The following is a 26,303-nucleotide window of genomic DNA, read 5'->3' on the forward strand; positions in this document are numbered from 1 at the left end:
GGGTCTCACCCGGGGCATGATGGGAGCACCACTGGACCCGGGACACCCGGGTCTCGCCCGGGACACTTGGGTCTCACCCGGGGCATGATGGGAGCAGCACTGGACCCAGGACACCCGGGTCTCACCCAGGGAGTGACAGGAATAAGGGTCTCTGCCCCGGTCATGGCCAGGACCCACCGTGGGACAGGCAGGGAGCTGCCCAGGGGAGGGACCCATCATTCCGGGAGCCTCTTAAGGTGATTTATTTTCGACCGTTTTTTCCCCCCCATAACCACCCACCCTCCTTCCAGTAAGCAATGCCAAACCACACATTTAATGATCACAAAAAATGGCTTTCCTCTTAGTTTCTGGGTCAGGGCTGTCCGCACATGACGCTGTCCAGTGGGAAGCTCAGCTTCGGTGTGTACGGGACAGTTTACAAACCGCGGTCACATCCAGCCCTTACGTCGTCACCCAGCTCCGAGCCCCGCCACCGCCACCTGCCCTCCTCCTCCCTACAGACGACGACAGGGCGAAGGGGGCCGGGGCGTGGCGCTGGAACGCACCATCCGCCGGAAACAACTGTCCCGGCCGCGGACGGGCCAGCCCAGCCCCACGGAGGCCAGGAGCGGAGGGCCACCAAAGCCACCAGAGCCACCAAAGCCGACCTGGCCCCCGGCCCCACAGCGGCCGCGGCAGGAGAAGCCACGCCCCGCAGGCACTTACCTCTTGCTGTGAGGAACAGGGGGGTGTTGAGATAGTTGGATGCCAGCCGTTTCCTCTGCAGGGGACACAAAAGAAAAACCGTCTCGCGGGGAGCACTCCTCAGTGACCCTGCCCCTGCCCAGGGCGTACGCGGGACAGACTCCCCACCCAGGGCTCCAGAGGCAGAAACAGGGATGGACACTGGGGCTGCAGGGCAGGGGAGGGGCGGGCTGGCGTCAGCAAGGGCTCTGCCCTGTGGCAGGCGTGGAACCTGTGCCCGCTCCCCGCCGATGCGTCCGCCTCACTCGGGAGGGACGAGTGGGGGACCCCGAATCGGGGCCAACCAGTAACAAGCAGCCACCAGGTTCCCCGTCCGTCTGCCTCCTGCACCTTGTCAGCTGGCTCTGGGGTCAGGTGGGGAGACGAGGGTGTGAGGGACTCGCTCCCCAAACCTCACTTCTTGGCACGGGGCCCAGGAACCCTCGGTACAGGGTCGTCCCCGGCACCAAACATTGTGGAGACGCGGAGGCTTCCAGTACGTTCTGAATGGTGGCTTCAGCCACAGGCCGAGAACACACGACCAACTTTGCACCCGCCTACCCCGTCGCAGTGGGGCTGTGCTCAGAGCCAAGGGCGAGGCCCCCGTGGCAGGGCCGCTCGTGGAGCCACAGATGTGTCCAGGGCTCAAGGGTCACGGCTGGGAGGCGGCTCCTGATTCCTTAACCAGGTCATCTCTGGCCCTGGCCACAGACTGGGGACACTGGGGTGTGGCTTCGCGCACAGCTCGGGGGACGGTTTCATCAGTGAGCACGGCAAAGGGAACGGGGCCCTTTGGTCCAGACAGCGGTCAGCACCTCCTTGCGTGGAGGCCAAGGAACAGCTCAGTGACATCCTTCCAAAAGGGCGCAGTGCTCGGGACACCACGGGCGGGGCGGGGGGGGGGGGGGTCCCTCCGCAGGTGCAGAGGGCGGGTCCCTCACCTCGGTCTCCAGGAGGCCGCTGTAGGCGGGATTGGCTGTGCTTCTTCTCTTCCGCTCTTGGCGCTTGCTCTGGATTTCTGGAAAGACACAGACACAGCAGTTACTGGGTCCTTCCTGCCCCGGGAACCCTGAACCCTTCCGCTGCAAGCCCTGGGCGGCCCCGTCCCCTCCTGCCCGGCATCCGCGCCCCAGAGTGGCCCCGGCACAGCTCCCTCTGGGGCAGACAGAGGTGCTGGCTTCCGGCTGGAGGGTGGCGGGTACCCACGGACAGTGCCGGTCCCCCGTGTGCCATCCCCCAGCCCGGGGCCGCCTCTCTCACGAACCCTGAGATCATAACCCAGGCCGAGGTCGGACGCTGAACCGACTGAGCCCCCCCCAGGCGCCCCCAGGAGGGCTATTTACAAAAACCGTAGTAACAGTCACGAGTCTATCAGCAAAGCACCGTTAACGCAGCCCTCACACCCGTTCTGCCAAGTGGTGCGGGGAGGCAGGGGGAGCAGGGAGGCTCTCCCTCTCTCTGCGCTCACAACCTCCGGCACTTGGGACACACGTCCCCGAAGGGACTGCCGCCCCCCCCGCCGGCTGTCACCCCACGGCGCAGGCCGGTCCCAGCCCAGCCTGCCGCCGTGCGGGGTCCTTACCTTCTAAGTGCTCCGTTGTGACCAGGCCAAGAGCTACCATGAAGGCGATTTTCTAAGAGAGGGAAACAGAGAGGCGTTACCACCACCTTCCACGTCTTTCCAGTCATTCGACAAATTCGACAGGAGCACCTACTCATGGGGCTGGCTGATCTGTCTCGGGTCTCCTTCGTTGCTACCTACGGTCCCCTCTCTGTCCCAGGACCCCATCCAGGATCTCCCGCTGCATTCAGTTGGCGTGCCTCCTTAGCTCCTCTGGGCTGGGCCAGATTTCTCTGGTTTTCTTTGTTTCTGATGGCGACAGTTCTGAGCTTGGGCTGGTCAGGTGTTTCAAAGGATGCCCCTCAGTTAGGATTTGCCTGATGGTTTTCTCATGGTTCGACTGGGCTATGGGCCTGGGGGAGGAGGACCACAGAGGGGAAGAGTCCTGCCAAGCCATCATATCCAGGGCACGTGTTATCAACGTGACTCAGCACTGTGACGTTGCCCTTGACCACCCGGCTGAGGCATCGGTCGGCCTTCTCCACTGAAAATCCCTCTTTCCCCGTCCACACCGTCCTCGCTGGCAGGAAGTGGCTGGTCACCACTCACACTTAAGCAGCAGGGAACTGTGCTCCCCGGTGGCCTTTTTTGGCCACGTAGACTAAAAAAAAATTGTACGTAGTAGAATTTAGCAGTATTTTCTTTTTCAGTGTTTCGGTGTTTGAATCTTAGCTACAGACTCTGAGGTTGTAAACCAAGTTGCTTATGTTTTATTTCAGTATTTGTAATTTCATTGCTTGCTTTATTTTATTATGACTTTTTAAGTTTATTTATTTTGAGAGAGAGAGAGCAGGGGAGGAGCAGGGGGTGGGGAGAGAGACTCCCAAGCAAGCTGCACCTGTCAGTGGAGAGCCAGCCCAACATGGGGCTTGAACTCACGAGCGCTGAGATCATGACTTGAACCGAGATTAAGAGTCAGACGCTTAACCGACTGAGCCACCCAGATGCCCCTATGATTTTTTCACTTTTTTTAAATCTTCATTTATTTTTGAGAGAGAGAGACAGAGTGCGAGCGCGGGAGGGACAGAGAGAGAGGGGGACGCAGAATCCGAAGCAGGCTCCGGGCTCCGAGCTGTCGGCACAGAGCCCGACGCGGGGCCTGAACCCACGAACCGTGAGGCCATGACCTGAGCCGAAGACGGAGGCTTAACCGACTGAGCCACCCAGGCGTCCCTGTAACTTTAAAAGGAGGCTCCCCCACCCAACGTGGGGCTTGAACTCACAACCCCGAGATCAAGAGTCACACGCTCCACCGACGGAGGCAGCCAGGCCCCCCTCACTGTTTACATTCAGGTTTATGGGCCGTTGGGAACGTATCCTGGCGTTGATGGTATGAAATGCGGATTCCTTTCAGTCCACATGGCTACTACTCACTTGTTCCAATACCATTTATTGAAACGTCCGTCTTTCCGCTTTTCACTGGTTTGAGGAGCCGCTTGAATCATACGCTAAATGATCACGCGTATCCGTGGTCTCTTTCTGGGCCCCCTGTTCTGTTCCTACCTGTTCGTGAGCTCCCGTGGCACCGTGTCCCTACCTTGGCTTTACAGAACTCTGGCGGGATTAGGATCCCTTTCTCTGTGTTCTTCCTGTTCAGGGCTCTCCGGTCCTTCCTGCTTGTCTTTTGCAGATGAAATTTACAGACCATGAAGGAGCCGGAGGGAGCCCCTTGGCAGCTTTACTGGGATGATGTCAAGACGATAAATTAACGTAGGGCGGGGTGCCTGGGTGGCTCAGTCAGTTGAGTGGCCGACGTCGGCTCAGGTCATGATCTCGCGGTCCGTGAGTTCGAGCCCCGCGTCGGGCTCTGTGCTGACAGCTCAGAGCCTGGAGCCTGCTTCGGATTCCGTGTCTCCCTCTCTCTCTGACCCTCCCCCGTTCATGCTCTGTCTCTCTCTGTCTCAAAAATAAATAAACGTTAAAAAAAGAAAAAAAAAATTAAAAAAAAATAAACATTAAAAAAATTTTTAAAAATTAATGTAGGGCATAATGACAACTTTGTAATATGCAATCTTCCCCCCAAAACCGTGGTGTGCCTCTCTCTCTGTTCCTCTTCTGCCTTCGGGGGTTTAAACTTACCCTCCAGCGGGGTTTGACTGTTGTCAGCGTGTCTGTCCCTAGATATTTCGTCTTTTTGTTGCTACTGTAAATACGGTTACCTGTAAGGCTTCTAACAGGCTGCTCTGTGTTTCTGTTGACGATTATCGATGTTTTGCATTAATACTAAACCCCGCTGCCTCGACAACTTCTGTCTGCGGATTTGTTTTCCTATCATCGATTCTCTTGGGTTTTCCAAATCATTCCAAATAGTTGACTGTTTACTCTTCCATTTTTTTACTTCTGTGCTGCTAAAAATAGTTCTCCCCCTCCATCTGTCAGCTTTACGTGATATTCTTTGATTCACTGAAAATCTCAGCTACGACGGAGACTCCCCCGGAGCTCATTCTGCCTCCCACCTTCTCTCACGGCCCCCCCACCCCCGACGCTACGGAGATGAAGCATTTGTACGCGATCGGAGAATGTCCTACTTCAGTTCTGATCTGACAACCTTACCCTTTTTGTTTCACCCCACGGCTGAGTTTTGGAGCCGCCCGCCCGAGGGCTGGTGCCAGAGGGGCCCCGGTCTCCTCTGGGCCGGTAGGGATCGAGCCAGGCCCATGGAACAGCATCTCCCGAGTTCTTAGCAGATTTAAAACCTATCTGGAGGGGGACGCCTGGGAGTGGGAGGGGGGGCTCGGTCAGTGAAGCGACTGACTCTTGATTTCGGCTCCGCACAATCTCGTGGTTCGTGGGATCGAGACCTGCGTCGGGCTCCGCGCTGACAACACAGAGCCTGCTTCAGATCCTCTGTCTCCCTCTCTCCGCCCCACTCTCGCTCTCTCAAAAATAAATACACATTAAAAAAATAACAAAACCTTCCACGCGGATGGAGGCTTCCAGTTTGAAGGCCAGCTTGGCGGGACATAAAACCCTAGGCTCTTTCTGTCTCTCCTCAGGATCTTGTCTCGAACTCATGAACCGTGAGATCATGACCCGAGCCCTGAGCCAAAGTCGACGCTCAACCGACTGAGCCACCCCGGCGCCCCTCGCTTTGCTGGATTCTGGACTCAGATGCCGCGCGGGAAAGCCAAGGCCTGGCTGTTTTCCCTCTAAAGTGACGTGACTGCTTTTGCCCGGACGCCCTCCGGATCCCGCAGGGACCTTCCGGGTCGCGTAGCAGGTGCACACGGCCATCTTCCCCGGTGCCTGGTACCAGGGCCACAGTCCGCGTGATGCGTGCGTAAGTCTTCTTTGATTTCAGTCAACTTTTCTTGAAGTATATATTTTAAAAAAATTTTTTTAAGTTTATTGAGAGAGAACGAAAGAGCGTGAGCAAGCATGTGAACAGGGGAGGGGCAGAGAGAGAGAGAGAGAGAGAGACGGAGAAGGCCAAGCAGGCTCCACGCTGTCAGCGCAGAGCCCCATGGGGGGCTCGATGTGACAAACTGTGACCTGAGCAGAAACCAAGAGTCGGACGAGCCCCCCAATTCTATTTAAAACACCATGAAGCACCTCCACCCCATGGAAAGTAGGGCCTGTAAATTGTATTCCGGAAGGTGTGGGCTCACGTGAAGGCAAGACTTACAACGTGATTAACACGGCCGTGCAGCCTCCGGAAAGGGGATTGTGGGGTCCCCCAGATGCAGCCGACAGCGGTCCAGGCTGCGGTCTGCTGCCACCTGGCTTGAGCGCTGCTTCGGGGCCCTGGGGCTGGCCGCACGGTGGCAGGGACTCTAGGGACCCCCCTCGGTACCCGCACCGGCCTCGCTGGCCCCACCTGAGCAAACACCACCAACGTGGAGGCCAAGCTCCTGCGTCCTCGCGCCCCCCATGCGGCCTCGCCCTGCCGCCACCCCGTCTTCCACGGAAGGTAACTCGAGCCACAGTCACTCGAGGACGGGAAATGGCAGCCAAGTGCTGCCACGATACAGCCAAACGCCCATCACCGCGGCTGTCGCGGGAAGTGTCTCTTCGTCCGTTTGGCTCCGTAATCCTGGTAGGGCTCCCCGAAGCTGCCACTCCCGTCGTCATATCCTCTCTGCTGGTCTTCGAAGGGATCATTCTTTTTCTTCTTTTTAAAAAAAATTTTTCAAATGTCTTTTATTTTTGAGAGAGAGAAAGAGAGATACAGAGTAGGAGCAGGGGAGGGGCAGAGAGGGAGGCACAGAATCCGAAGCAGGCTCCGGGCTCCGAGCTGTCAGCACAGACACAACGCGGGGCTCGAACTCGTGGACTGCGAGATCATGACCCGAGCCCAAGTCAGGCGCTTAACCGACAGAGCCCCCCAGGCGCCCCCCATACTTTTTTGCAACTCTGTGCTACATCCCTGGTAGCATATTCCAAAGCACTAATTATCTCCGTTCATCCTGTCTAGTAAGCTTTTTATGAAGTTTATTCGTTTCTTTTGAGAGAGAGAGAGAGAGAGAGAGAGCGCACACGTGTGAACACTTGGGAGCAGGGGAGGGGCAGAGAGAGAGGGACAGAGAATGTCAAGCAGTCTCCACCCTGTCAACGCAGAGCCTGGCCCGGGGCTCGAACCTACGAACCGTGAGATCATGCCCTGAGCCGAAATCAAGAGTCGGACACTCAGCAGACTGAGCCCCCGAGACGCCCCCGTCCAGTAAGACGTTTAATTTCAACCAATCACCGTGTTCCTCATCACCAAGATTTCCAAACGGTTTTTACATTCACCTGATCTCGCTTTATCTTTCATGACATCGTTTGCCCCGTTATTTCTTATTTATTCCAAAAAGGGGCTGTTATTCCTTTCTTTAAAACACAAACTTGCCCGAGTACCCCCTAAACAAACTCGTGTGCAAGTCGTGGCTAGACGTCGCCGCAAAACGAAGTCCATCTTGAGGAAATTCACGTGCCACACGTGGACTCTGTCATACTCGGCGTGGACCGCGTCGCGTGTTCCAGAATTCTGTCCAGACTCATCTTGGGCACAGCTCCTCCTTCCTGTTCTGTGTTTCCGTTTTTCTCTGCCTCCCTCCTGCTCGCCCCTCTCTCCCCCTCCCTCCCCCTCCCTCCCTCCCCCTCCCTCCCCCTCCTGCTTGCCCCTCCCTCCCCCCCCTCCCTCCCCCTCCCTCCCTCCCCCTCCTTCCACCTCCTGCTCTCCCCTCTCTCCCGCTCCCTCCCCCTCCCCAGGTGCGGCTGTGGCCTCAGGCTCAGGTTGGCTCCTTTCCTTCTTGAAGAGCTTATGGGACCCACGCTGTCAGGTGTGAGCTCCCCCCACTCCCCTGCCCTCCTGGTGGCCCTCACCCGATTCCGGCATTCCGGACCTGCAGCCCGGTGGCCCTAGGGTCCTGCTCACTGCTTGGGCTTCTGGGACCCAGCACAGCGGCCTCTCTGTTGTCTCTTCCTGTCACCGGCTAGTCCCCAGGACCTGACCTTTATTGCCCACCTGCTCGTACCCACAAACGTCTTACATTTTTCCTGAAGCTCGCCCTTCCGGCTTAGCTCTTAAACTCAGGCAAACGACACCTGAAACCAGCCCTCAGGTGATGGCGACTGTCCCGTCAAGACCCGGCCCAGACCTCCAGGACAGTGACAGCCAAGCCCACCTCGTGCCTGTGGAGGTGGGCCACGGAGTGACGCTGGAATGACGGGCAATCGCCTGAACCTCGATATGATACCGAAACCTCCCCCCGGAGGAGCCTCAGCCGCGTTTACAGGACACGCACCGGGTGCACTGGCAGCTTTCGTCAAGGCGCCCTGTCTCCCTACGATGACAAGCCTTCCCTGTCTACTCATCCTGACCCTAAACCAAAGGCACCCTCCCCCCCCCGCCGGGGAGTCAGTGTCCAGAGCTATTCCAAAGCTGACTTTGTGTGCCAACTCCGCCTGGCGCGCCCGTGACTCCCCACGAAACGAACTCGCGTTGGTCCTGTGACGTTCCTACGCTTTTTCTGCCGTTGCTGTGGGTCTGCCGCGGGGGACTACCTCCAAGTCGGAACCCCGAGCCGCCCCGGATCGGTTTCAGGAAGCGGGGGGTGCCTTGGTGATTTCTGAAGTTTAGGAAGATCCTTCTAGCCACTGGGAGGACAGACAGGGAGGAACCCGTCCAGGGGCAGGAACGGGGGCCGTGGTGACCCGGACGGCGTGGGCATCTGTGCACACGGGTCCCGCCCAGGGAGGTGGCCGCAGTCAGGGCTCGTACGGGGCTGGGGCCCCTGCAGTCCTCGTGCTGCTCTGACGGCGGCCAGTGTCAGTCAGGTGCCGCCCGAGGCCAGGATGATGGGCGGCACAGGCAAGGCCACAGCTGTGTCCTAAAGGTGGCCGTGGGCCTCGAGACAGGGCCGAGGGGAGAGAGCCTTGGAGTCATTCCGGGTGCCAGTAAACTCAGCGTTCCCTTCCCTTCAAAACGGGGCTCCGGGCTGCAGGCACCCTGGGCTCGCTCGTGCAGCCCCGGGAGCCTCCATTGCCACCAGCCACCCAGGACGCCAGCCCACGCCTCCGGTGAAGCTTCTGGGGCAGGGGCCGCCCTGGCCTCGGGAGCTCTTGACTCGGGCTCTTGGTGAACGGGCTCCAAGGGCGCCACAGAGCCCCGCATCGGCCCCGCACAACCGCTCCCAGACCCCGTTTTATAAACAAGAAAGTTTAATAAGGATTTTTACGCCGGGACGTGTTGTAATTGCCAGTTCTATTTAAGTCATTACACGTATTTACGCTAATTATGTAGTTAAATGTAATTATACTAATTGTATAAATGCACAATAACCGGGTGAGATATACTTTGAGGGAACACAGAGAATCTGCCCGGAAAACCTCCAGGAAGGCTGCGGGTCCCCGTGGGAGGACACAGGGGCGCACGCAGAGGCCGGCCCGGGGCTCACCGTGCACGCAGCAGGCACGCAAACGTCACGGAGGGACGGAACGGAGAGCCTCCTGAGACAAATCGGGCCCGGGGCCCACAGAGGACACCCGGTTATCTCAGCCTCAGTGAATGGTCGACTGAATCGAAGCTACTCCCAAAAAGCCAATGGGCTTTCTGGACACGCCAAAGGACAATAATGAAGTCACTCTCCCGCTCAAGGATATTCCACGGCTCCCCACTGCCCAAGGAATGAAGTTGCGCCACGGCAGCCAGCATGCAGGCCCCCCAGGGTCAGGCTCCAACGTCTCTCCGACCCTGGGTTTAGGGTTTCTCACGCACACGTGCCACCTGAGGTCCAAGCGGACCCGCTGGCTTTCCTGGGCCTGCTAAATGCCTTCTCACATCCATGAGATTGTGCAAGCAATGTCCTCTGCACAACACGCTGTCCCTCCTGCCTCTGCCCCGCCCCTCCTCTGCAAAGCCTTCCTCAGTCGTTCCGGGTGGAAACACACGCTCCTTCTCCCTGCACCTCCCACCGCTCTGAATGTGAGCTTCTCTGATGGCACCTGACATTTAAAAAAAAAAATTTTTCATGTTTATTTATTTTTGAGAGAGACAGACAGACAGAGAGCAAGCAGGGGAGGGGCAGAGAGAGAGGGAGACACGGAATCCCAAGCAGGCTCCGAGCTGTCGGCACGGAGCCCGACGTGGGGCTCGAACCCGCGAACCGCGAGATCGTGACCTGAGCCAAAGTCGGACGCTTCACCGACTGAGTCACCCAGGCTCCCCGACACTTGACATTTTTTAACCCAAGCTGAAGTCCTGGTGGTCGTGCCGGGAGGAGTGAGTTCCCCCGGGGCCAGGGCTCCAACTGCCCCATCTCCACGTCCCTACCCTCAGCACGAAGCCTGGCACGGAGCAAACTCTTAAGACATGTCCGAAGAGTAAGTGAACGAACGGAAGAAAGGCTGACTTCTTTTGGTAACGACAGCCCGTCGATTTAAAAGAACCAGAAGGGCTCAGGAAATGACAGATGTCGGCAAGGAAGCGGAGGATGCACCGTCGGTGGGAATGCACACTGGGGCAGCCGCTCTGGAAAACAGTATGGGGGGGTCCTCAAAAAACTGAAAACAGAATTACCCTACGGCCCAGCAATAGCGCTACTGGGGATTTACCCCAAGGACACAAAAGTGCTGATTCGAAGGGGCACATGCACCCCAATGTTTATAGCAGTATTACCAACAACAGCCAAGCATGGAAAGAGCCCCAAGCGCCCATCGACGGATGACTGGATAAAGACGATGTGGTGTGTAAATATACACCGTGGAATACTGCTCAGCGATGGAAAAGAATGAAATCTGACCATTTGCGATGACGTGGATGGAACTGGACGGTATTTTGCTAAGTGAAGGAAGTCAGGCAGAGAAAGACGTATCATCTGAGAAACTTACAGATGACCAAGGGGGAAGGGAAGGAAAAATAAGATAAAGACAGAGAGGGAGGCAAACCATAAGAGACTCTCAGATACAGAGAACAAACAGGGCTGGTGCGGGTAGGGGGTTGGGGGGGGGAGGAGGAGGGGAAAAGGGGCGGTGGGCATCGAGGAGGGCACTTGTTGGGGTGAGCACTGCGTAGTGTAAGTGACGAATCGCGGGAATCTCCCCCCAAAACCAAGAGCACGCTGTGCACACTGCACGTTAGCCAACTTGACAATAAATTATTTAAAGAACAACAACAACAAAAAGAATCACAAGTTGCTGTAGGAGCCCAGAGGGGTCTCTTCTGCCCAGTGAGGTGAGGTGGTCAGGGAAGGCTGCCTGGAGGAGAGGATGTCTGAAGTGAATCTCATCGGACAAACAAATAGGGGGGAAAAGGGGGGTCAGGTGAGGGTAGCCGCATGGAAAAAGGCCCAAAGGGTTGACTTTGGCCCAGGATGGCTGAGGACAGAAGCAGTAACACAAGAATGGTCACCTGCTGTCCCTGAAAGTTAACGAAGAATGACCTTGAATTAGCTGCTGGCCTCTTCCACTCCCTGGTGCAGGTGGCTCTGTGTTAGCCACGGAGAAGGATGCCATTCGTCCCTCCTCCTTCAGGTGGGGGTGGGGGGGGGGAGGCACTCACGTGCAATTTCTGGAAAGTTCTACAGGAACTTCGGGGAGACATCTGCCTCTCCAGCACCAGCCTTGGCTGCAGCCGGCTTCTGAGGCATTCGGGGTCTTGCTCTGCCCACAGGAGGGCCGTGCGTGTGCGCCGCCCGGAGCAGCCCCGTCCCCTGGACTCAGCAGACCCCGACCCGCGGGATCTTCCCAAGGACGCTGCCAGGAACGCTCACCACCCGCATCACAGACAAAGACACAGACGGGACCTGCCCCCGGTCACACTGCTAGAAAGCTGGCGGCAGGAAGTGCAAAGCCAGGCGCCTGCTTCTCGAATCCGTGCGAACCTCCGCCCCACAGCGCCACTCCGCGAGCCCATCTGCGAGACGCAAGGCCGAGGCCCAACCCCAGGGAGCTTCTGTCGTCCCTGCCTCCTGCACCGCGCCCTGCCCGACCCCGGCCACCCTACCTCGGGGTTCTCCTGGCTCGGGGGCCGGTCTTCCTTCTTCTTTTTGGTGGCCTGAGCTCCCTGAGATGGCTCCTCCGTGGGCGGCCGCGGCTCCGCCGTGCTCTCGGGCTGCGTCTGCGCTTGAGGCTGGATGATGATGACCTGGCAGTGGCGGGGGAGGGGTGAGGGGTGAGGGGGGGAGAACCGGGGAGGGGGAGGGGCCTTGGGAGGCGGGATCACAGCGGACGAGGAGGCTCTCGGGCCCAGGGGGCGCCTGCCCCCAGGGTGTGCACCTCCAGCCCGCCCTTCACACCGCGAGGAGGGTCTGCGTGAGGCTGGGCCTGGTTTAGGAACCAGGAGGGCCTGGGTTCAGGCCTCCACTAGCCTGACGCGGCTGTGTGGCCTCGGGGCGGTCACTTTGCTTCTCTGAGCCTCAGCTTCCTCGCAATAAACACCCACCTCCAGGGAGGCGGTGGAGACCCGGGCAGCAGAGACTCAAGAAAGGTTGGTTTCTTTACCCCTACCTCAAACGCAGGTAAACGGAGGCCAGGAGGGCTCAGATTTGCCGCCTGAGGTCATCAGGGGTCTATCTGTCTGCAGGGCCCAGCCTGCCCACTGCCCAGCATGCCCTTGGGGCCCCCGGGCCACTGTGTCTGAGGCTCTCGCATCTGGCCTCAGCGGGGTGGGGCCGAGAAGGGGGAGGCAGACTCCAGACCCAGCTCAGTATCGCCCAGAGCGGCCCCACTCCAGCCAGCTTCCATCAGGGTTCAGGGTAACCGTGTGGTTTGATCGAAGGGTCTGCGGCTGAAAAGTCAGAAAGGGATTCGTGCAGCCCAGCCTCTCCCTCCCTCCCTCCATCTGTGGCTCAACTATTTTATTAATTGTTTTGGGCAGGGGATTGGCAAAGCATCGCTATCTTGCACGGATCCGAGGGAAGGAATTCACCAGGAGCAGCCAGCCGGGGTCTGACCCAAGCCAGGAAGAACCTGAACTTGTATTTCTCCCCCTGAGAACATGACTGTCTCGTGAATTTGGAGCTCCTGAGCAGGAAGAGAAAACGCATTCTGTTTTTCGGCTGGCTCGAGGAGAGGTTCTTTGTTCTCCTTTGTATCACAATTTTAAAACCCCAGAATTCTCGGGATGGGAAAAAAAAAAAAAAAGGTCCCTCTTTATATTCGTGGGAAGAAAAACGTTAAGATCCCCAGTAGAAAACAGGGCAAAAAATATCCTCGAGCGAGTCACGTTGAAGGAGACAGGATTCTTGAAAAGTATAGGGGCAACATTCGAGCTTCCTAATAACCAAAGGAATTCAACTTTGAACAGCGAGCATCTGTTCGCACCGATTAAACAGCAAACAGTGTTTAAAGTGGCAGCACGGAATGCTGCTGAGGCTGCAGTGAAAAGGGCACTCATCCCACAAACGCCTGCTGAGCTCCCCCCTCGTGACCGGCCGTGGTCCTGAGGGCCACGTCTCCCCCACCTGACCACGGCTTGTCCTAACCGAGGATCCCCGGGGCTACCGTCCGCGGGTGGCAGGGCCCAGAACCACAGTACTCCCAGAAATACACCGTGTGCAACCACGTACAGGAGCAGGAAAGCGGGCCACCAGCTCTCAGGCTGGGAATTGGGAGGGACGCTGGCCATCAGCAAGACAGGGGCCTTGTGGCAGATCCCGAACTGGGGACAGAGGAAAAGGGGCCACCGAGAAGAAGGGGTGCCTTTCATGCAGCCCCAGAGGCCTCGAGCCGCACAAGCACCAAGGAGTTCGGAGAGGGACACAGAGAGGATCTGAGTTTCAGTTTTCAATCCTGCCAAGACATCACGGGTTTTCCTTCCGGGCACCTGGCGTCCCCGAAGGTCCTTGGCTACCCAACGACACCGGCCAGAGACCCATCGTCACCAGCTCCGGCCTCCTCCGGGCACAGACCTCGCTGCTCAGTTAATGAGTCCCGTGAATGAAGTCGCTCATTCGCTGCCCAATCATCCTTTTTCCACCGACACTGATGCATTCAGCCACGTGTTTCGGCCACACACCCGCTCGTCCGTGCCGCCCCGTTCACGTGTGGAGCCGTTCCCCTTCGCGCCTCGTTCCCACCACATCCCTTCCTGCCACCGACTCCCTCCCTCCCTCGCTGGGTCGTTCCTTCGCGCCCCAGGCGCTCGAGCACTGACCCCTCTCGAGACGGCTCATTCGCGCCTCTGTTCACGCCCGCTTGGTGCACCGGCCCGCGCGCGGTCACTCCACCAGCCACCCGCCCGCTCCGTCCGGGCCTCCCGCGCCTGCGGGCACGACACACCCACCTTCTTGTCGGCACTGATGAGGAGGGGCTGGACCACGACGCTGTCGCTGACCACAGACACGGCGGTGCTGGGGGCGATGGCGGTGGCATTGCTGGGGGCGGTGGAGATGATGGCGTAGGCCACCCCGGCGCCGCTCAGCGGGGAGGTGATGGCCGAGGACTCGGCGAGGGCCTGGGGCTGGCTGCTGGGCGTCGGCACATGGCTCACGGTGTTGTTGGCGGTGGGGAGGGCCGGGCTGGGGTTCTTGACGCTGACCACGGTGGCCTTCTGGAACGTGGGGGGCTGCTTGGGTGGCCGGTCCCGGCCTGGGGTGACGGGGAGGCTGTCTGGAATCAGAGTCTTTGGCCTAACCTGGGGAGGGAGGGAAGGACAGTCGCACGGTGGGGCAGACATACAGGCAGGCGGGGTGACGACAGACGCGGAGGAGGGGCGGGCCCTGAACACAGCCGGGACTCGGGAAGGGGGGAGCCCGGGCACGGACGCGGCCGGGCTCAGAGGCCTCCCGGGTGGGAGGCGAGGGGACAGCAGTGGAGAGGCCGCGGGGCCCGGCTCTGGACCCAAGCCCCTTCCGGCTCAACCCAAAACGGTGACGAGCAGGAGGGCGATGGGAAAGCTGCACGTGGACCAGTCGGGTGCCCTCTGGCTCCAGCCGCAAAGCAGCGAGCTCTCCCGGAAGACAGAAGTCCCCACGGCGCTGTCGTTGCCGGGGTGGGGGGGGGAGGGGACTGGGAGGGGCCACCGGGGGCTCCCGGCCCCGCTCAGTCTGCTTCGTGATCGGGGTGGGGGCTGCCGCCGTGTCCCCTGCGGAAGCCACCGGGCCGGGAGCCACGTCGAGCTCTGCGAGGCCCACGCACGCGGAGTGAAAGCAGGTGCAGGCAGCCACGACGTGGTTCCGGCCAGCGCTCTGGACGGCTCGTCCGGGGCCAGCCCTGCCCCTCCGGGACCCGTGTGGTGCCGGACACGCGCCTCATCCGTGCGCTGGGGGTGGGGAGAAGGCACAACGTGTGCGTCCTGTCAGCTGTCGCCAGCTCCCCTGCTTTCCTGCGACCAGAAACGAGCCTCACGCCAACCCCGTGACATCTGCCCTAGGGCCACCTTCTTAGGGACAAGGAGGCGGAAGAGGACCTGCCCTGTCTTACCTTACTGGGCCCCCCCCCGCCCCGTGACCGCGTTGTGAAGCAGGTACGTTGGCCTATCCTACAAATGAGCAAATGGAGGCCTGGAGAGGAAGGGACTTCCCCAGGAAGAACAAGGCTCCAGCCGTCATCAGGGCAGAGGGACGTGCACGCGGGACCTCCACGAGCCTGCCAGGTGTTGGCGTGGGCTGGCAGCGGGCTGGGTTGGCTCCACCCATGCCCTCGTGGAGGGAGGGGTTCGGGGTGGCTCCCACAGGGCTCCGGGACCTTGAGCAGGTCACCTCGGTGCGGCGTGCCCCTCAGTCAAGCTGGCGTCTCGTCCACCTGCTCCTCGCCAGGGCCCGCCAGGGGGCTGGCCTCACTTCTAGTGCCCTGCCCTTCCCCCGCCAGCTGGGCCCTCCCGCCATCGGGGGACTCCCCCAGGCGCGTGATCCTGTCCTGCTGCGTCCTTGGCACGCGGGGTCAGGATCACAGCCCGGCACAAACACCGATTCTGAACGTGAGAACCTCGGGAAGTTTGCTTCTTCTGGTCCTCGCCCGCCTTGGGCCAGCCTGGGGACCCCCATCCTCTTGGGGTGGGGGGTGGACCGGGTGGGCGGGGGTTGGGGCTGGGGGCGGGGGGCCTCCCAGCTGCGATGTCCGTTCAGGTCAAGTTCTGGGCCGCCGGTTCCTCCCAGGTCACTCCGGGTTTGGTCCACACTGGCCAGCTCACACCACATAATCCCAACTCCGGACGGGGGCGAGCCGTGCCCAGGCTGCAGGGGCTGGGCCTCCAAGCCCGAGAACACGGATGCGGGGGACCCCAGAGCTCATGACTTGCGGGAGCCGTCCTCCCCTCTGGGGCCAGCAGCCCTGGCGGGCCACCGGGCACACAACACTCGCTCAACACAGCCGAGCACCGGTGAACCGCTAGCCTGCACCTGCTCCGTACCAGGACGCCTCTGTGCCGTCCGATTCATCCCCACGGCCACCAAGGAGCCACCTGCACCAGCCCCTCTGCAGCACAGGAGATTCGGTCCAGGAGGGTCGAGAGGCCAGGCGACTTGTCCAAAGTGCGGAGCCCAGGCACAGACTAGCCGAGCACCTCGCTGCCTCCCCGAATGAATCATCTTGGGCAGAGTTTCTCGTGCTGCTTTAACTGTGACCGAAACGCCTGTGACCTCGCGACCCGGTCCCGACACAAGGGATTCGAGAAACAATGCCTTTGGTGCATCTTGCTCCGTTCTGTCCTATTCTAGTCCAGCCTCGTTGATTCCGTGAAAAAAGAAAAAGTCCTGGTCACGACCCACTAGAAGGATTCTGCAATTCCTCACTGTCGACACTGGGTCTACTCAGAACGTCTGTCTCCTCCTCTCACAGGCAGGAGAGGCAGGGGAGGGAAGGGATGGGAGCACGTCCTCGGCGCCAGAGGGGCTGGGGACAGACAGACAGACTCTCCGGGGCCCACCTGCGAGCTGCTTACCTGAGGTAGCACGGCCGCTCCTTGTCCGGCCAACCTCTGCAAGGAGCTGACCTGAGGACCCGTGACAGGCACTGCAGTGATGGTTCCCAAAGCCTGCAAGACAGGAGGGGGCGCTGAGCCAGGACCACGGGGACACGGCGCTGAGACCACGAGCCCCCCCCCCCCCCCCCCCGGCGGGTGCGTGGCTCCCGCCGGGCTGGCCGAGCAGGGGGCAGCAAACCCCGCCCTTCCCTTCCTTCATCAGGAGTTTACGATCACCGAGGTAACTTGGCCATGTAAGAAATTCTGGAAACTAGAGCGAGAGAAAGGACGGCATCGTCCAGAAAATAATTAGCCCTGAGGCACCTCAGCTTTTTCTTTTTTTTAATGTTACTTATTTATTTTGAGAGAGAGAGAGAGAGAGAGGGAGAGAGAGAGAGAGGGAGGGGCAGAGAGAGAGCTAGAGAGAGAGAGAAAATCCCAAACAGGCTCCCAGCTGTCAGCACAGGGGCTCGACCCCACGACCCTAGGATCATGACCCGAGCTGAAATTAAGTGTCAGACGCTTAATCGTCTGCAACACCCAGGTGCCTCGACTTCTTATTTATTTATTTATTTATTTATTTATTTATTATCTACTTATTTTGGGGGGGCAAGTGAGCGAGGGGCAGAGAGGGGGAGAGAGAGAGAAGAGGGCTCGAGCTCACCCAATGTGAGGCCCCAACTTATTTATTTATTTTGGGGGAGGGGGACGCAAGTGTGTGAGGGGCAAAGAGAAAAGGAGAGAGAGAGAGAGAGAGAGAGAGAGAGAGAGAGAGAGAGAATCCCACAGCGGGGGCAGAGAGGGAGAGAAAGGGAGGGAGAGAGAAGCGGGTCTCACCCGAAGCAGGGCTCGTGCTCCCCCGACTGGGGGCTGGAACTCATGGACCTGAGCCAAAGTCTGAGGTTTAACCGACCGAGCCACCCACACACCCCCCAACTTGCTTTTTTAAAAGTAAGGTTTTTCACATGGATACCTGTATACTAAAAACCAAGAAAAATGAACTTGAATCCATATTTGGTGCAATATTTTAAAAACCACAGCAAAATGCAGCAGAGCCTAAATGTAAAGCCTAGAACTACAAAGCATCTAGAAAAAAACCGCAGGAGAAAATCTTTGGCACCCTCGGGTGGGCAAAGAGTCATATGTTTAACACCAAAAGCATGATCCATATGAGAATGAATTAGTAAACTGGGCTACAAAAAGAATTTAAAAACTCCTGAAGCTTACCTGTGAAGAGAGTAGAAAGCACCAGAGTGGGAAAAACACACTTAAAAGTTGGCTGATAAGAGACTGGTGTCCAGACTTAGACTAACTCTTGAGGGGCGCCTGGGTGGCTCGGTCAGTTGAGCGTCTGACTTCAGCTCAGGTCATGATCTCACGGTTCGTGGGTTCGAGCCCCGTGTCGGGCTCTGTGCTGACAGATCAGAGCCTGGAGCTGCTTCGGATTCTGTGTCTCCCTGTCTCCCTCTCTCTTTCTCCCTCTGCCCCCCACCCCCCGCTCACTCTGTCTCTCTCAAAAATAAACATTAAAAAAAAAAACCAAAAAACTCTCGAAACACGCTAATCAGAAAACGTGATGAAAACAATGAACACAAGATCCCAACGGATACTTCACTAAAGACGCGTGGACGGCAAATGAGCCCCCAAGAAGATGCTAGACAGTGTCGGTCATTCGGGGAGTGATCACTAAAGCCCCAGTGAGGCACTCCTCCCGCCTCCTCGGGGACGGACCAGATCGGGACGTGGTGGTGACAGACAGCAGCTGACCCACGGCTCCCGGGAACGTTAAGAGGGCACAGTAACCCCAGAAAACAGTCTGCCCGTTTCTCAAAGAGTTAAACACACATTTACTGCTATGGACTGAATGTGCGTGTCCCCCCAAAATCACATGTTGGGAGTCTAGGCTCTCGATGTGGGGGTGTCAGGAGGTGGGGACTTTGGGAAGTGTTCAGTCAGGGGGGTGGAGCCTTATGAACTCGGTGGCGTCGTGTAAAAAGAGCCCCAGAGAGACCGCCAGCCCCTTAGCCCACGCGAGGTCTCAGCGAGAAGAGGGCCGGCACCCGAACACAGAGGCGCCCCCGATCTGGGACTTCCAGACGTCCTGTTTGGGAACAGCCTAAATGCCACCAGGCCCGCAGCTGAACAACCTGTGCTCCACCCAACGGAGCATCAAAAGGAACCAAAAGCGATCAAAAGGAAGGAGCAACTCGTACATGTGGCCGGAACGAACCTCCAAATGTTGGCTGAATGAAGGAGCCGGGCGCCCCCGCCCAAAAGGAAAGGAGGACGTGTCGTGCGATGCCATTTTTGGAAGATTCCAGAAAGAGCAAACTAATCTCCAAAACGAAGCAGCAGGTCAGATCACGTGGAGATGGGGGGATGGGAGGAACGGATCACAAAACGCACCGGGAAACGTTTCCAGGTTGTGGGCGGGGGATGTGTTCGCCGTCCCGATTCTGGTGCTGGTTTCATCTGTCCCCAAATGGCACAGCGGAGGGTCTCAGGCCCCACAAGCCCCAGCGCAGCTTCTCCTGATGGAGGGCCGGCTCCTCCCTCCTCTGGAATAGGTCACCTGCCCCAAGCGGGTTCAGGTCGTCCAAGCCGGCTGCCCGCCTCTCGGTGGGGAGCCACAGCCTGCACATTTAACCGGAAATCCACCGTGGACATTGGCCGGAACAGGGCTGGACGCACAACACAGCATGAAAAACACACGCGGTCTCTTCTCGGGGACGCGTCTCAACCCATAATGCCGTCTCAGGTCTCTGGCCGGAACAGCTTGGGGAGCAGTGCTAAAATAACGCCCCAGACGCCCCCCAACGCCCACATTTTAAGAGTCTGCCCTGCCTTCTGCAAAGGGATGAGTGTAGAAGGTTCTGCACTCCCCGGCCCAGCCCTGCTGGCGATCCGCACCACCTGTGGGGCCTGCCTCCAGCCGGATACGCACCCCCCCGACCACCCCCGTCCGCCCCGCTCCGGCCCAGGCGTGCACAGGTGGAGGCAGGCACGGTGCCCATCTGATTAGCAAGCTTCCGGGTGATTCTGCCAACCTGGGGACCACAAGCCAAGAGGAAACCACCCTGTCCCTCTAGCAGGTTCTGCATCAGAGACCCCCACGGGCACCTGGTGTCATCAGTGAGCGAAGCTGTGTGGCCCCCTGGGAGCAGGGACTCCTGCACAGACGGGAGCCGACCGGAAGATCCTGAGGCCGCACAACTTCTGGGCAAATGCACGCCCAGCACCTACAGGAGCCAGGGAACAAGGGGCCAGCCTACTTCCCCTGGGAATCCCCTTCTGGCTAAGACGCCCCCAGACAAGCCCCCGGATGCCACCAGCTTGCAGAACGAACAGCATTCACCCGCTGACTCCACCAGCTAAAATCCTGCCTGACTGCAGCCCAGCCCCACGGCGGCCGCTGCCTGGGGCTCGCTCGGGGTGCCTGATGGGGCTTTAAGGAGCACCTTGCAGGGTGTCGGGGTCCCTCTGTGCCGGGGCATCGAGAGGAGACCCAGAGACGGGACCGCTCCCGGGTCAAAGCCTGAAGTCCTGGGCGCTTAGGAGAAGTTTGCTACAAACGGGGCTGCTGAGCCGGGTCCCTCCACCTCACGCTTCTGGGAACGCTGGGTCGCCTCCCAGGACACCAAAGTCACCTGCCACGAGCGTCCACTCCCCGTCTGCGCGGGGCCGGCTTCCGGGCACCCTGCAAGCCTCATCTGTTTGCTCCTTTTCTAAGTTCCGCCCCCAGAGTGTGTTCTTCCATGTCCTTATGAAGCTTTAATTAACAAGCTGAAAAGACATTTTATCTGGCAGGGGCTGACCTTTCTGCTCCGCGTCGGAATTTATCGGTACCAGCAGAAACAATCATCTCAGCGGCTATGTCACGAGCACTGGATAGTTTATAGCCACACTTTCGTCAGGATAAATGAGCTCTTTAAGACTACATTTACAGCTCTAAGCATCTTAATAGGGAAAAAAAGGGCCATAAAAGTCAAAGATAACTTCACATTTGTCCTGCATCGGCGGAGTCCCTGGGGCAGCCCAGCCCTGACAGCAGCTGCGTGTGGCCCCCCAGCTCTCGGTGCCCAGTCCCCTCATCTGCCACAGGAACAGAGCCTGCTGCACGGGGCGCGGGCGGGTCGGAGGCAGCGGGCGCCGTGGGGCCGGCTTGCACGGTGAGCGCTGGGCAAAGGGGGAGGGTCGGAGCCGGCCAGCCTGCCGGGAACGGGGGAGGGACGGGACTCGTGGCATCAGCCTGACCAGGTACCCGTCCCGGAGTGGCCCCTGTCTTGTTGGGCAAACCTGGGCACCCCCTGACTCTCAGATGGGGTGTACGGACTTGCCTTTCCCTGCCCCCAAAATCAGAGTAAAATACCCTGGTGCCCAGCAGCTCGAGGAAGAAGAAAAGAAAACCAGACCCACCACCTCTCGAGCTTCCTGCCTGTGTTCCCATCCACCGTGTTTCCTTCTGTGCCCAAGTGCAGACACCAGAGCCTGCTGGGCTCTCAGTAAACCCCCGGCCAGGGCGAGCCACGGGACGAGGCCACGGGGCCACGCCCCTGCCGGGTGGAGGTGCTTTCATCCCGACTTGCTGCTCGTGCACTGTGGTGGCCAAGGTTCCTCCCCGTCGTGGCCTCCCTAGACCTCCGGGCGCTGCCAGACGCCCTCCACCCACGGTGACCCCCTTCTCTCCCTCATTCGTTCAGCAAACGTCCCGGAGCACCCACGGGGTATCTGGCTGGCAATGGGGTCCGTGAGCCCGGCCTCACCGCGGCTGCTCCCGCCCCAGCCTCTGACCCGAGGGACCAGAACCGGTCTCTGCTCCCCTGCGGGGCGGGACAGGAGGGCCCCTTCGGCAAGGCGGGGCGGGGCAGGGCTGAAGCCCCTCTCCGTGTGGAGTCCAGCCCAGGTCCTGGCCGGAGCGGGTGTCTGACGGATGTCGTTAAACCAGGAGGGCCTCGGGGAGCGGCCGAGGGACGGGAGGCTCTTTCTGCACGACTGCAGGCACGGCCACCAGGGTCCACCATCAGGTGGGCCTGCCCTCTGCCACCTGCACAGGCGGCAGGCCACGGCCAGCTTCACCCCTGCCTGAGCCCGCTCTCCACACCCACGCAGACCGCGACCTCTGGGCGCTGACCCCAGACCTCACAGGGCTGTCCTCTCGGTGGAACCCAGGGGGTCCTGAGGTGGCCCCGTCCAGGTCACGTAGGTAGACGTGTTCCCGAAGCAGACAGCGACCCAGCCGTGAGCACCGGCCAACCTCTAGGACCGGACAGAACGACTCCCATGCAGGACCTCGAGCCGGGGCCTGCCCTGACCTGCCAGCTTCCGGCCCGTCTGACCCCGAAGGTCAGCCCCTGATGCTCAACAACGGGAAGAGTGACCGTCATACCTCCCACCGCGTCCGGGGACCGTCCTCGGGCAGGCGTGTGCCTGCGCCTTCCACACGGCCCACCAGCAAGGGCCTTGCACGCGGACAGCAGGAAGGGACCCCAGCGGCCACAACACCAGAACTGCCGGAGAGGGCAATCACGGGAAGGCTCCATCAGCGTGCAGGGCCTCGGTGGCCGTCTGCCTCTCCTGCCCAGGCTGTGGCCCCGGGACAGGCCGCGAGTTGGTGGGACCCAGTCGTCCAGACCCTCCCCTTTTCTCTCCCTTGGTGCAGGGGGCGGGCATGGGGTCACAGTGAGCCCCTCCCCTGGGTCATGTCAGGGACAGGATGGACAGGGAGGAGGAGGGAGATCCAGTGTGAGCCCTGGCTGGTGTGTGTGTGGGGGGGTGTTGTGTACCCGTGGCGTGGTCAGTGGCCAGAGCGGAAGGTGGCCCTTAAGGACCTCGGAATTCATCACAGGAGCAGCGGCCTCACAGAAGGAGGCCGCATCACACAGAGACAAACGTTTCTGTAAGTGCACGCCTGTCCCTCCCTTACTTGACGGTATGTGTTCCATATGAGGTGACAGGCCCAGAGGGGGTGGGCTTGCTGGGCCCCGGGACAGTGAGTGGCAGAGCCGCCACCTGCCTCCGCCCTCGGTGGCGGGGCTCCGGCCAGCACTGTGGACACAGGAGCCGGGTTGCCCCGGAGGAACCCGCGTCTCCCCGCGACCTCCACTCACCTCGCCTGGGAGGGTGCCGTCCGGCAGGGGACGCGGAGTGCCGAGCGCAGCTTTGAGGACAGCAGGGAAGCGTGCGGCCCCGCTTCTGGGGCCTCTCCAGCGGCTGGGACGGGACTTGCTGTCCAGAGCCGGGGCTCCCACATCCCGCACCCCTCCCGGCTCCCACCTCCTCCCGAGCTGGGCGACGACGGTGGGGCAGCAGCCCCGGGCCCCCCAGGACCACCCAGCAGCCCCAGGGAAGGTGGCCTCGGTTCGCATCCCTCCACTCGAGCCGCACGGCTGCTGTGTGGCTTCTGGAGCTCTGAGGTCCCTTGCCTTCTCAGAGGCTGGCTGGGACGCGGGCCAAACGCAAGTGAGCCCCAACACCAGTAAGCGCCGATAAACAGTACTCTAACACAAGCACCACTTTGGCTGTCGTGCGAAACCAGCTTGTGGCTCGCAGGTGAACCCTGGCCGCCGGGGACGGGCTCTGGGCTCACTCCGCGTGTGGCCGGCGTGCTCCCGCTCAGCCCGGCCACCACCGCCCACCCGGCCCGGGGCCCCCACGCCGGCTCCCGCTAACCCGAGCCCGTCCACGCAGGGCCAGCGGGGGCCACTGGAGGTTCGTGCGAAAGCCCAGGGAAACACGCACCTGCTTTTGCTCCCGCCGCCGTGTCCCGGGAGTCCCTGTGTCCACCACGCCCGTGTCCCTACCGGGGGGGGGGGGGCACGGCCGACCGGCAGACACATTCATTCCCATCGCCGGGGTCCCGACAAGCGTCCCTCCCACCTGGCCCAGAGCTGCTGGCGCCTGGGTCCTTCCAGTGGCTTCTCCCGTCACGAATGTGCGCCAAGGACCAAGGCGGCATGGAGACAAGGAAGAGCGGGAGAGGCCGGCGTGGGGACAACGGCCACGGGGTTGCCCGACAGAGTGAACACAGGCAGGGCCAGGTCCGCGGCTCCCCTTCTGGACACACCCCCCAGGGCCACGCGTGCCCACGTGCCCGGGACACACGTGTTGCACAACAGCACCTGCCTCGGGGAAAAGGGACTGTCCCATCGGCAGGGGATGGGCCCACCACAATGTCCCTCCGACGGGGGACGTTCTCTGGCTCCCGGCAGCCAGAGCCACAAGCCGGATGTAGACGCGTCACCGCAGAGACAGGCCCTTGGGTGAAACCCACGAGCGGTGCCCGCCACCCGCTACGTTCACGTGGAGTAAGCACCACGGGACGGCCTGGTTTGCTGACGCTGAGTAAACGTGCAAAACCGACTCACGATCGTGGGTGCCCCTGGCGGGGGGGGGGGGGGGCGATGGCGAGGGGGAGTCCGGAGGGCACCTGCTTCTTCTGCGCATTTTACTTCTTCAAAAGACAATGAGCGCAAATGTGACGAAGTGCCCACGGCTTCCTTCGGGCAGAGAGCGTATGCAGGCTGATCACAGCACCCTTTGCGTACTTGTAATTAAAACCTAAGCGTAAAAAAGGCAGAAAGGGCTCTGCAGAGGGGAAGGGGGGAGGCATCCTGGAGGAGTGGTGTCCGAGCCGGGCCCTGAGAGATGCACCAGAATTGATCAAGGGGGCAGCCAAGTAAGTGCGTGGTAAATAGGAGGGACGGGGGGGTGGGGGGTTGGGTGGGGGGGAGAAGGTGGGGAGGGAGGGGCGAGGGCACCAAGAGCTCGGAGCACTGGGGGCCGAACCACAAAGCCAAAGGTGGGTATGGTGAAGTAGAGAGCCAGGTAGGGCCTTGAATGCCACACCCAAGAGCTTGGCCATGCCTTATGGGAGATGGGGAGCCGTCAGCCACTGTAGGCTCTTGGATGGTGTAGCAGGGCAGGAAGGGGGCTTCTGTGTGGAGGCCAGATCTGAGGCCGGGGGTAAGGTGTGGACTGTAAGCCAGGGCAGAGTCCTCTGGGGCAAGCAGGAAGTGGGTTCTGGCCTCCTCTGACACGACGGATTGCTGGCTGGCTGCTTCCCGAGGGGGCGGGGCTTCTGAGCATCCCACGGTGGTGCCCAGCCCAGGACCGGCCTTGTCCTAAGGCTCTCCTTGCCCAAGGGCACCCACACCTGCCGGCCCTGCCCTGGGCGTCCTGTTCTCCTCCGGGGGCTGGCAGGTGGTCCCCACTGAGAGCAGCTCCCGGGAGAGGGGGGCACGTCCAAGGGGACTCTCGGGAGACTGTGGCACTGGGGCTTTAACGCAAGAACCGTCTCCCGAAACCGGCTTCTCCAAGCACCACAGGGTTTGCAACGCCAACCCATTTCCCGAGTGCACAGCGGGGGAAACGGCACGGCCCCCCGCACAGGCGGCTCCCGCCCAGCCAGGTCCCGGTGACCCTGACCGAGTGGGCCAGCTGAGGCAGGCTGCCCGGGGCCACTTAACCAATGCAGAGGTCCTTCCAGGGGAGGCCGCTCGTAATCAGCAAGCCCCAGAGAACACAGGCGGCTTCTCTGCGCTGACATTTAACCCCCCCACCCCACCCCCCGCCCCAGCAGCCCCAGCGTCGCCAAGTGCTTTCATTAACTTGAAAGGGTGTAATTTTATGCTATTTAGTAGGAAACACACGCTCTAAATGGCCTGGTGGACTGAAGACGGGGGGCTGTGCCCTTTCTGCAGTTGGGGGGAGGCGCAGAGGGGCGTCCGGGAGAGCAGCTAAAGCAGCCGTATCACATCAACAAAATTGGGGAAGAAGCGCCATTTCTGAGACGGCACTGGACTACGGAGGGCAGAAGCCAGCTGGCACCCCTGCGCGGCCCTCCAGGTACCCCTGTCCCCAGGGATGGTGGCCCCTGGCTAGAAGGCCCGAGAGCTGGCTGCCTCCCCCGCTCTGCAGGGGTCCTCTCAAGGAGGGGCCGGGCCGCAGCGAAGATGCTGTGGCCAGAGCCCCCCGCCTTCCGGGAAGGCCACCGGCTTGTCTCCGAGGCTGCCCGGGCAGGGGCCCGAGGCCAGAGGAAAACACGGCAGGGGCGGTACCTGCCTGTCCCCAGGCCTTGCTCCCCACAGGCCACCTGTCGCCCTCGCCTCGGGGCCCCTGCTATCTGGGACTCGAAGTATCTGTGTCTGCCCCTTGGCGGGAGGCCCGGAGCAACTCTCTGGGCCCTCGGATGTGGAGGCGGCCCCGCCAGGTCCGCGTCTTCAAACAAATCACAACGGCCGAGTTGTGCGATCCACGGGAGGGCTTCTCCCGGCTCTCCCCACCGACCCGCGGACCTTGGGAAGATAAATCTAATTTCCACGTGTGGTCGGCGGCCGCGCACTCCCCCTGGCCTCGGCCTCATCATCTTGCCACCTCCGATGCCCCGGAATCTAATTTGCCCCGGAATCTAATTTAGGGGACGCACATCTGCATGGAGCCCCGGGAAGCCCGCTGACAGAGCGCCTCCGCCCAGCCTCCCGTGGGCAGTGACCCAGACACTCTCGGCTTCCGAAAGGGGGGCCCCCTGCGTGAAACGGAGACACGATTTACTTACAGCGAAAGGCGCAGAGCTCAGCCCAAGTAACCACCACCCAGACGAAGATACAGAACCTTCCAGCAACTCGAGGAGGGGGGGGG

General features: G+C 60.5%; 1 protein-coding gene across 1 annotated transcript in view; it reads right to left on the reverse strand.

Moving 5' to 3' along the window:
- PHF21B (PHD finger protein 21B) overlaps positions 1–26,303 on the reverse strand; it is a 69,310-nt gene that overhangs the window by 6,027 nt on the left and 36,980 nt on the right. The window contains exons 2-11 of the mRNA XM_049626732.1: positions 23,406–23,463; positions 22,775–22,951; positions 22,054–22,174; positions 20,680–20,843; positions 16,647–16,739; positions 14,049–14,399; positions 11,769–11,909; positions 2,306–2,357; positions 1,665–1,741; positions 706–760 (exon numbers count right to left, since the gene is read on the reverse strand). Of these exons, the coding sequence (XP_049482689.1) occupies positions 706–760; positions 1,665–1,741; positions 2,306–2,357; positions 11,769–11,909; positions 14,049–14,399; positions 16,647–16,739; positions 20,680–20,843; positions 22,054–22,174; positions 22,775–22,951; positions 23,406–23,463 (1,289 nt within the window). The remainder of the gene's footprint in view (positions 1–705; positions 761–1,664; positions 1,742–2,305; positions 2,358–11,768; positions 11,910–14,048; positions 14,400–16,646; positions 16,740–20,679; positions 20,844–22,053; positions 22,175–22,774; positions 22,952–23,405; positions 23,464–26,303) is intronic.

Source organism: Panthera uncia, chromosome B4, assembly GCF_023721935.1.
Source record: "Panthera uncia isolate 11264 chromosome B4, Puncia_PCG_1.0, whole genome shotgun sequence".
Taxonomy (NCBI): Eukaryota; Metazoa; Chordata; class Mammalia; order Carnivora; family Felidae; genus Panthera; species Panthera uncia.